A 10,190-nucleotide genomic window follows, 5' to 3' on the forward strand; every position below is an offset into this window, starting at 1 on the left:
GAACCGTTTCCAATTTTGTTGCATCGGTTGCGTGTTTGGCTTGAACCATTTTTTTAGATTTGTCATGACTAAAATCCATTTGAAATGGAATTGGGGATAGTTGGAATAAAAGTGGATAAAATGTGTAGTTGTTGAAATGGTTAAGTGTGGTATTTATAGTTTGTAAAAAGGAATAAAAGAATAAAAAATGAGTGTTGGACAACGGTCAAGTAAAGTGAGAGTAGAGAGAGGTGGTATGGGACAACATTGGGTAACTCACTCATTCTTCTGATGAATTTTCGGTATTGCATATTGATAGAGTCGTATAGCTGGTGGTACCACCTTGAACTCACATGTCGTCTAGCTATGATTTCGTACACACTAATTGAAAAAGAAAGTTAATTTACTCTGATGAAATATGAAAGTACAGTTACTACATCATCGATTTTCTTTTCTAATATAAGAAAAACACGACCTACAAATTTTGTTATTTATGTCTACCACCCTAATAAACTAACCCGAAAAGCCTAAGTACTAGGTTCATACGGGGTGTTGTTTTTCTTATAAACAAGTTTTTCCTAAGGTAATCGACATATATGCCGTATTTGGCAATTTGGGAGTACAAGCTTATTTTTTTTTTTATTTTGTATAAATTCACAATCGAAAAGCTACTTCAATTAGCTCTCGAGAGTTTTTAGGAGTTTTTGAGAAATTTTAGACAATAGTAGATCAAGTTTGTAAATATATAGAGTTACATAAAAAACTAAAAGATATTTATATTAGCTTTTGGATTGTGATATTTTTGTTTAAACCAAGTGTTAAGCTTATACTTTTTCTTTAATCTAAGTTTTTTTAAAGCTCTCAACAACATAGTGTGGAAAATACTCTTTAATTATGTTTTATTTGATTCTATAACTTTCATAAACTTATATTTATTTTTGGCAAACAATTGTACATGAATACAAGCTTCAATGCTTCAAGCTTCCACTATCTTTGCCAATATATCGAGAATCTATGAATGATAGATTTAACTAAAGATTTTACTTAACTTGTTGTCAAAGATTTATTATATTTCTTGAATATAACGCAGGAGCCATATAGAGATGGAGAAGAGTTTCAAAGTATGGGCATACAAGGAAGGAGAACTTCCCATTTTCCATGGAGGACCTATGAACAATATATACTCCAGCGAAGGCCAAATCATGGACGAAATCGAGAGCCAAAAAAGCAGATTTCTTGCTCAAAACCCTGAAGAAGCCCTTGTGTTCTTCCTCCCTGTCAGCGTGGTTTCCATTCGACATTATCTTTACAGATCTCATGCTGATTATGATCGTCGAATTATCCAGGATGTTGTTACTGATTACATTGGTGTGTTGTCACACAAGTACCCTTATTGGAATAGAAGCAGTGGAGCTGATCACTTCTTCGTTAGCTGTCATGATTGGGTATACATGTGATCATCTGTTTAAATTTTCATTAACTCCTATACCATGAATATCCAAGAATCAAATTTAGGTTCCATATAACCATATTGATTGAACAACAACTTCATTACTTTTTCAGGCACCAGATGTTACAGCGACGAACCCTAAATTGTATGAACACTTCATTCGTGTCCTTTGCAATGCCAATAGTTCTGAAGGTTTTCGGCCGGAAAGAGACGTCTCCTTGCCGGAGCTCAACATTCCTTACGAACACCTAGGACCACCCCTCATCGGACAACCCCCTGAAAACCGTTCCATCCTTGCATTTTTTGCAGGTGGAAGCCATGGACAAGTAAGAAAATATTTGTTCGAAATTTGGGATGGAAAAGATGAGGAGATTCAAGTCTTCAAATACCTCCCGAAAACCCTAAATTACACGGAATTAATGGGAAGAGCGAAGTTTTGTTTATGCCCTAGTGGATGGGAAGTAGCAAGCCCTAGAATAGTTGAATCGATCTCTTCAGGTTGTGTTCCGGTGATCGTTTCTGATCATTATGTGTTGCCATTCAGTGACGTTCTTGACTGGAGCAAGTTTTCTGTTCATGTTCCGGTGAAAAAGATACCGGAAATCAAGAAAATCTTGGAAGGGGTTGGGATCGATGAGTATATTAAAATGCAGAAAATGGTGATGAAGGTGCAAAGACATTTTATAATTCATAGACCATCGAGAGCATATGATTTGATAGACATGGTGCTTCATTCGGTTTGGTTGAGAAGGCTCAATGTAAAACTCTCTTAGTTTTTATTATTAGATGGATATATTGAAGAAATATCTATATTTATCATAATAGAGAATTTAAATTAATATAGTATGGTTTAAGATAAATATTTATAATGTTAATTATAACGATCGATTTAATTAGAACTGATCACAATGGTTAATTAATTAGGATTCTACAAATGATCCTAGAACACATGGTTATAAAATTTTGAGCTATGTTTTATTTGAGTATTTAAAAAATAATAATCCTAATTAGATTGTAATTATTATATGCGTGGAAGGGTATTTTGAATTTATTAAGAAAGGAAAATACATGTTCAATTTTTAAAAACATTACAAAACGTAGAATCTCTATATAAATCCCATTTAGTATATGCATATATAGATACATAAATCGATAACTTGGTCTAATAGTTATACAACAAACACATAAATATATCATCAATCATTATATAATTATACACAAACAAAATTCATATGGTGTTTTAGAACATATTATTAATTTGATAAAAAAAAGTATCCAGGTCTTTGTTTTTGTTATTTAATAAAAACATTAAAACTAAACTTAACTGGATTAGTTGGTTACACAATATTATTATTATTATCTCTCCATTGTATAAAACCGCAAACAACTAATGTTATTATGTTTCTTAATCCGATGAAATATATAATTTTCTTTTGGTGCACATGTATAATTATATCAGTATATATTTTCAAAAAAAGAAAACTGATTCTTCTCAATATCTCATATAATCGAACTTGGCACATTCATTATTCATTTATAAATGAATACAAAATTGATGGAAAAACATCTACTTTGCAAAATGTTTGGGGAAGTGATATCATATCATATCATCAAACACTTTCAAAATAATGAAAACTAAATAAATCCTAATACAGAGATCAATTTAATATAGACTAGAAAACTAATCTTAAACCAAAAACAATTTAGAGACAAAGACAAAAAAGTGACTAATCCTTCTAAGATTTTTTTCAATATTTAAGCAAATATGTTTTACTCACTTAGTGAAAAACTTATCTATGTGGAATTGTAAACTTATTATTCCTCATATAACAAAACAACTCGATACAAATAACTTATCAAATTACCATAAAAGAATGTCAAAAAAATGCAAGAACTTTTTTCAAAGGCTTTGAATTCAAAAACCCTAATAAATCAAATTTCCCATTTGTTTCTGGTTTTCATCATAGACAAGCTGGAAGTGCAAACCCCTTGCAAACAAATGCCAGAACAATGTACACTATCACCAGGAGAAGAATTACCATAGCAACCCTACATTTAAAGTCCATTAATTAATTATATTAGCTCAATAATCTATAAAGATAATGTATATATAGGTTAGAGGATATATATATACATAAGTTTGACATTTTTCCACCACATTGTATTCCTGAATCTTCTAGACTGCTTTCTGAATCGAAAAGTATTCGTTTGCATATTTGCAGTTTTATCAACAAGTGTTTCCAATCGATCACCCCTCTCAAGAACTTTATCAATATTTTGAATCATCACACTTCTTACCTGTTTATAAAAGCATACAATTTCATCTTTCTTGTTCAAGATCAAAGAGGTATTACTATTTAGTTTACAAAAATTGATTTAACAAAAGTATTGGAATGTTAGTTAAGGAAACTCACCTGACTCATTTCACCTTTTAAACGGTTTATCCTGTCTGCATTGGGATCACTGGAGTAATATTCCATTTGTTGGCTCAAAACCCTAGAAAACTCATCATTCATTTCATAAGCTTGGGCTGTTAGAACTGCTCGACCATATGTTCTAACAAATCTCTGATGAATCTCTTCAAGAAATGTAAATGGAATTCGTCCTGTAAAATATAGATATTGCCACTATTGATCATATTCTGCCAACCATCAATTGTTTTAATGAACTTGAAATTGAAAAAGAGTAGAAGTGAAATGATTGAATGTGTTTATGTGATCACTGATATTATATGTCAATATCAAGTATTGGATTTTATGGATCTACGATTCCCTGTGTGGAAGGAACTGGATTCAAATTTCAAATTATAAACATAAACGACCTTCATAAGGCAACAATGCTGCTCGAAGAACCCTAGATTATCAAAATCAAATCAGATATGAAAGTTTCAAATTGAATTACTGTGGACAGAATAGCGAGACCTGATCTTCGGCTCAAATCATACAATATGATCACAAACTCATCTAATGGAAATGAATCGATCTTATAATAATAATAATAGAACGAATTTTAAGCAAACAATAAGAACAGAGCTGTTATTATTAGCTTACTTCCGGCATCATCATCAGCCATACAGAGAATAGTGAGGCCATCAGTCCGTTTAACGTGAAAAATATACCGATCTTGCGAATACGAAACATTCATATCATTGTTTCCGGGGATTTTCTCGAGAATTTGTCTGGCGATGGTGCTCGCGTTGGTCGACGTACCACTGAATTCCGCCAACAGAACAGATCCTCTGGCCACCAGCGTGTAAAGAATCGTCATCTCTACCTTGACACAAATGTAGAGAATTTGATAAAGCAAATGAGAGATTGTGATAGTGGAGAGGGAAATTTGGATTTGTTATGTTAGAATTCAGTGGAAAAGGAGAATTGAATAAGGAGATTGAGACAAGTTCATGGAAGCCACGATTACTAAAGCTTTCATGTTCATGTGTTAATGTGATACTGAAAATAAAAAGTGTAGGAAGAGTAATTCGTTTGGACCCATCAAATCAAATATATATAAAAACCATTTATTAAGATAATTAATTTTGGATTATTATTTGTACAATCGGTACTTTTGAACTTGGAGTAGTTAGGGATAAAATAATTGAGGGAAATTTATGAAGAATATTGTGAAAAAAGAGTGGCAAAAACGACATAAATTTGCTAATTATCATTATAAGAGATTCAATTTTCACATGTAATTATCTTTTTTTTTTCTTTTTTTTTTAACATATCTAGCTAGCAAACTTGTTGGAGATGTTCACATATGATCATTATGACCTGCTGGAGCAGGTTACATCCTAGTTGTAAACACTTTTAGCAAATTCATTACCTAGATGTGTAAAAAAAATAGTTACTCAAATATAAACAAAAAGAAAAGTAAGAATAAATTACACGAATGGTCCCTGCGGTTTGGGGGAATTTGTGTTTTTGGTCCCTAACTTATTTTTTTTAACTTGGATGGTCCCTACTGTTTATTTTTGTTGCACGATTGGTCACTGTCTTACCTAAAAAGAATGTTGTGCCCTTATTAATTTATTTTTTAATTAATTTTCTTATTTATGTATTTATTTTTTATATATAAAAAAGACTATTAATTTGTTTAAATATATAAAAAAACAAATACATAAATAAGAAAATTAATTAAAACAATAAATTAATAAGGATACAATAGTCTTTTTAGGTAAGACATGAACCAAATGCGCAACAAAAATAAATAGTATGGACCATCTGAGTTAAAAAAATAAGTTATGGACCAAAAACACAAATTCCCCCAAAGCACAGGGACCATTCGTGTAATTTACTCTTACTTTTCATTTTGTACATATTTGAGTAACTATTTTTTTTTTTACACATCTAACGAACTTGTTAAAAGTGTTCACATCTAGGATGTAACCTGCTACAGCATGTCATAATGGTTATATGTAAATACTTCCAACAAGTTTGTTACCTAGATGTGTACAAGAAAAAGATAGTTACATAGATGTAAACAAACCGAAAAGTTAATTACCTTAATAAGTCATATTCCTAAAAACCAACTAATGATGCGTATGTCAAAATTCGTTATCTTTGGACAAAAAAAGATTACACTCGCACCATTGGTTCAATATTTTGATTTTGTTGCGTAAAAAATTTTAAAACTTTTAATAATAATGAATTTGCCATTTATTATTTTATTTATTAATTTTCTTTTATTACAATAATAAAAAAATAAAAATAAAACAAAAATAAAATACATCTCCCTCTTTCTCATAAACTAGAAGAAACACACACACACACACACACCATACACCATTTCCCTACAAAGTCTCTCTCTCTCTCTCTCTCTCTCCATGTCTACCAGAAAATTGACTAGCCAGGAGGCTATCGGAGTATCGTCGCCGATCCCCGGTCGAAAACTCTCCACTGATCTTGAAACATTACCAACGGTGACTTCCAGATTTGAAAGTCGACATGAAGATTCATCATCTTCTCTTCGAATCTGTTTCCCTTTGATTTGAAGATGCTAGAGTTGGATCTACTTCCTCCCATGGAGGTTTTAGATCTGAACAAGTTGTTAAGGTTTGCAGATTCGACAATGGCACCTTTCTCTTTCTCTCTTTGTCACTTGGGTTACAGATGATGACGACAATGGATTTTGTTACCTCTGTCAACTAACACCCCTTCGATGGCAACAAACTGATAGTCTAAGCCGGAGAATGAAGACTTCGATGGTTTTTTACATCGTCGTAGTTGGTTTGGCTGTTTCGTGATCTTCGTTCTCGCTTCACCCCTTCACAAATAGAGATCGTCATTTTCCCCACCTCGTTCTCGCCGATGATGTAAAGACGGAGGAACAGTCGTAGATACATACAAAGAAGGATATAGACGAAGCCGTCATAAGAGACAAATGTCGACAGTGGTTCTCTCTTACAGTATCAAGAAGGAGATGGAGTTATTAGGAGTGAGAATGAGTGGGTGGGTTAGTAATACGTTGGGGTGGTGATATTTTAAATTTAGAAAAATGTTAAATTAAATAAAAAATAGAAAATGAAAATACAAATGATAAATTCGTCATTTTGAAAAAGTTTAAAACAAATTGGACCACACTCGCAACAAAATCAAACTATTATACCACTTATACGAGTCCAAACTTTTTGATCCAAACACACAAGTTTTGACATACCATAGAGACCATTCTTAGAATTTTGTCTAAGAATTATTATTGTATAATAGTAAAGGATAATTATACAAAATCCAACTAACTCTATAATAACGATAATAGTTTACTAGCTTAATACATGTATTTTATCTTGACAATTTAAATAACAAAATAATACATAGCAAATAACATACTATAAAAAACAATAAAAATAATATATATATATATATATATATATATATATATATATATATATATATATATATATATATATATATATATATATATATATAACGTCCCAAAATTCAAGACTAAAAATTTCTTTTAATAAAACATTACTTTATGCAAAATCATCAACCCAAAACATAATCAGAGTATTAATTTCCGAAATACATGTTCGTTATCAGAGTAAAACATTCCCAGGCTGTCTAATCTATGGTGTGTGCCATGCGATCACCCCGAGCTCTTCCCTCCGCTACCGGAAGTACCTGAAACCAAAACTGAAAACCTTAAGCACGAAGCTTAGTGAGTTCCCCACCCTACCACATACCATGCATAACCACATATTGCACATACTGTGCCACGCTCGCTATCCTGGGCCTCGCCCCCTACCCCGGGCCTCGCCCGCTACAACGGCCCCGCCGCTCCAGGCCCCGCCTGGCTTCGAGCCCCGCTCGGATACAGATCTGTTTCACTTAGGCCTTGTCTGTCACAGGGCCTCGCCCACTAACATATAATAGCACATAAACACATCACATAAGCTAAACACATACTAACGGATCTTGTCCTAAGGCCTCGCCAATCTCTGGGCCCCGCCCTTGTCCTGCTACTGATGAGTCATGGAACCCCGTCCATACTCCTGCTGATAGTGAGGTATGGGCCTAGCCCACCCTCACTCCTTCCCTAACTTAGGCCTCGCCCCTAATCTGATGCTACTGAGATGTGGAACACCATCCACACTATGTTATTGGTGAGATACGGGACCTCGCCCACACTCACCTCCCTACCAGGCACATACAAGTATCGCACAGACAACAAGTATAAACTATCACATAAACCATTTCTTGGGCACCCGCCCTCTATCATTGGACCTCGTCCTGAATATCATACTAGCATACTGTGCCTAGGGCTAACCCCCGGGTCTTCTACTCATAACTACATGGGCCGACATTGTAGCCGTAGACCCATTCATACAAAGGGAAACTCACCTGCACTGGCTGAACTTGCTGATGAACCCACTAGCTGCTGCTCGGCAACTCTCTGAACTCCTGCTCCACTCGCTCCCTGAGCTACCAATATCAATGCAACACTGAGTCTAACTGACCCCCGAAAGACAACCAAGTCAACTCTGGTCAAATTCAAAGTCCTGGTTAAAGTCAACCTTCCAGGTCAACACTACTCGCCGAGTCACTCTATTGACCCGTCGAGTTCATATGTTCAGAGTCCTTCTATTCGCGTCTCCACTCGCCGAGTCTGCCGATTTCCGATTCCTGACCTATCCAACTCACCGAGTCTCCATTCGACTCACTGATTCGAATCTCAACTCGAAGGGTTTGGGGGTTTCGCGACCTGACTCGTCGAGTCCAAGAACAGACTCGCCGAGTCCAGGACAACCTTCATCAGACTCGCCAAGTTGTTCATCCAACTCGCCGAGTTCCTACCCAACTTCATCTGACTCGACGAGCTGTTCATCCCACTCGTCGAGTTCCTCCAAATCTTCATGCTACTCGCCGAGTCCACTCAAAGGACTCGCCGAGTCCATTCAGATCTCCATACATGCAGATGACTTTTTGAGTCATGCATGGACTCCAAACTGTAGATCTACCCTTCCCAAGCCTATTCCTCACGTAAAGTTGCAAACTTTACGTGTAGGGAAGTAGATCTAGGCAAAATACACCATAAACTAGGGTTTAAGACAAAGAGGCTCCATAATCAACTCAAGGGCAGATAGTTTATGCTTCTCAAGACCATAATATGCTTAGATCCGAAGTAGCAACTTCAGATCTGGCTTCTAACTCAAAAGGGGTAGCTAATCATGGCTAAAAGCCCCCAAAACTCACAACCATAATAGATCTAAAGGAGGGAAACGACTTAATACCTTCAATAACTCAGAAAGTTTCCCTAAATCTTCAAATCAAAGTTCAATCCTTGAAGCTTCACTGATTCCCCTCTTTCTTCTTCCTTCAAATCACTCAAAAATAGCTTGGAAGCTTGAATGGGCAACAATGGGGCTTAGGGTTCAATGTTCTGGGTGAAAGAGGCAGTAAAGGAACCCTAGGGGAGAGAATGAGACGTTTAAATAGGCTCTAAGTCCCGAATTTAGGGTTTTCCTCGCACAGACTAGACTCGCCGAGTCCCCTTGGCCGACTCGCCGAGTCGGTCACTTACTCCTCGACCCGGATCCCACTCGGACTCGCCGAGTTCCTCCTTGGACTCGCCGAGTCTCCCCTTAAAGTTAGGGTGTTCTTTCCTTTCTTGGCCTTCAAAACTTTGGGTGTTACAAATCTCCCCCACTTAAACTAAACTTCGTCCTCGAAGTTTGCTATGGCCCACCGCCTGCGATCTGCCTCCAATATCCCACCAATTATTCCAACACCAGCTGCCTAGCTTCGCTGGCCTTCCACTCGGTCATTCCGACTAACACTAATCCTTGCGGATAATCATCTCGGGTCAACCCTGACCCTAAACATTCTGGAAACAAAACTTACTCAACCGACAATCCTTCTGGTACTCACCGAGTACTGCACTGAACCCATAGGGGTTCTCCCATTCCTTCTTTGCGCGATTTCCTTGCCTCCCCAAGGCAATGCTCCATAACCAACTATTTCCTCTGCCACTGTGAAGACCCTATCTTCACCAAATCTATTACTCCCGCTACTCCCAGTACGGGTCATTATCGCCAGTGTCCACTGGGCATTTCTTTCTTCTATAATTTGGTGTCGAGCACCCCACGATCAACTAACTAAATTCCACCATACGCTGCATACTCGCACTACTACTGACTGGAAATTCTGCTATTCCTCGTCTGACTTCCGGATGAACTGGGACCACCCTGGTCCCTATCAACCTATCAATATATGGATTACCGGCTCCCACCGATCGCTGGCCCAACACAACTACTAGTCGCTCT

At 36.2% G+C, this 10,190-nt stretch overlaps 2 protein-coding genes across 2 annotated transcripts; one reads left to right on the forward strand and one right to left on the reverse strand.

The window, feature by feature from the left end:
* The first annotated feature begins 1,069 nt into the window (after positions 1 to 1,069).
* On the forward strand, positions 1,070 to 2,202 carry LOC111883193 (probable glycosyltransferase At5g11130). The gene is made up of 2 exons (XM_023879544.1): positions 1,070 to 1,424; positions 1,543 to 2,202. Exons 1-2 carry the CDS (start codon positions 1,083 to 1,085, stop codon positions 2,200 to 2,202), a joined length of 1,002 nt encoding a protein of 333 aa, XP_023735312.1. The 5' UTR covers positions 1,070 to 1,082.
* Positions 2,203 to 3,234: 1,032 nt separating this feature from the next.
* Positions 3,235 to 4,838, reverse strand: LOC111883161 (vesicle-associated membrane protein 711). The gene is made up of 4 exons (XM_023879517.3): positions 4,480 to 4,838; positions 3,844 to 4,034; positions 3,564 to 3,727; positions 3,235 to 3,478 (listed from the first exon to the last, which is right to left on the reverse strand). Exons 1-4 carry the CDS (start codon positions 4,694 to 4,696, stop codon positions 3,391 to 3,393), a joined length of 660 nt encoding a protein of 219 aa, XP_023735285.1. The 5' UTR covers positions 4,697 to 4,838; the 3' UTR covers positions 3,235 to 3,390.
* Positions 4,839 to 10,190: the final 5,352 nt, after the last annotated feature.

Source organism: Lactuca sativa, chromosome 6 (genome assembly GCF_002870075.4).
Source record: "Lactuca sativa cultivar Salinas chromosome 6, Lsat_Salinas_v11, whole genome shotgun sequence".
NCBI classification, from domain to species: Eukaryota; Viridiplantae; Streptophyta; class Magnoliopsida; order Asterales; family Asteraceae; genus Lactuca; species Lactuca sativa.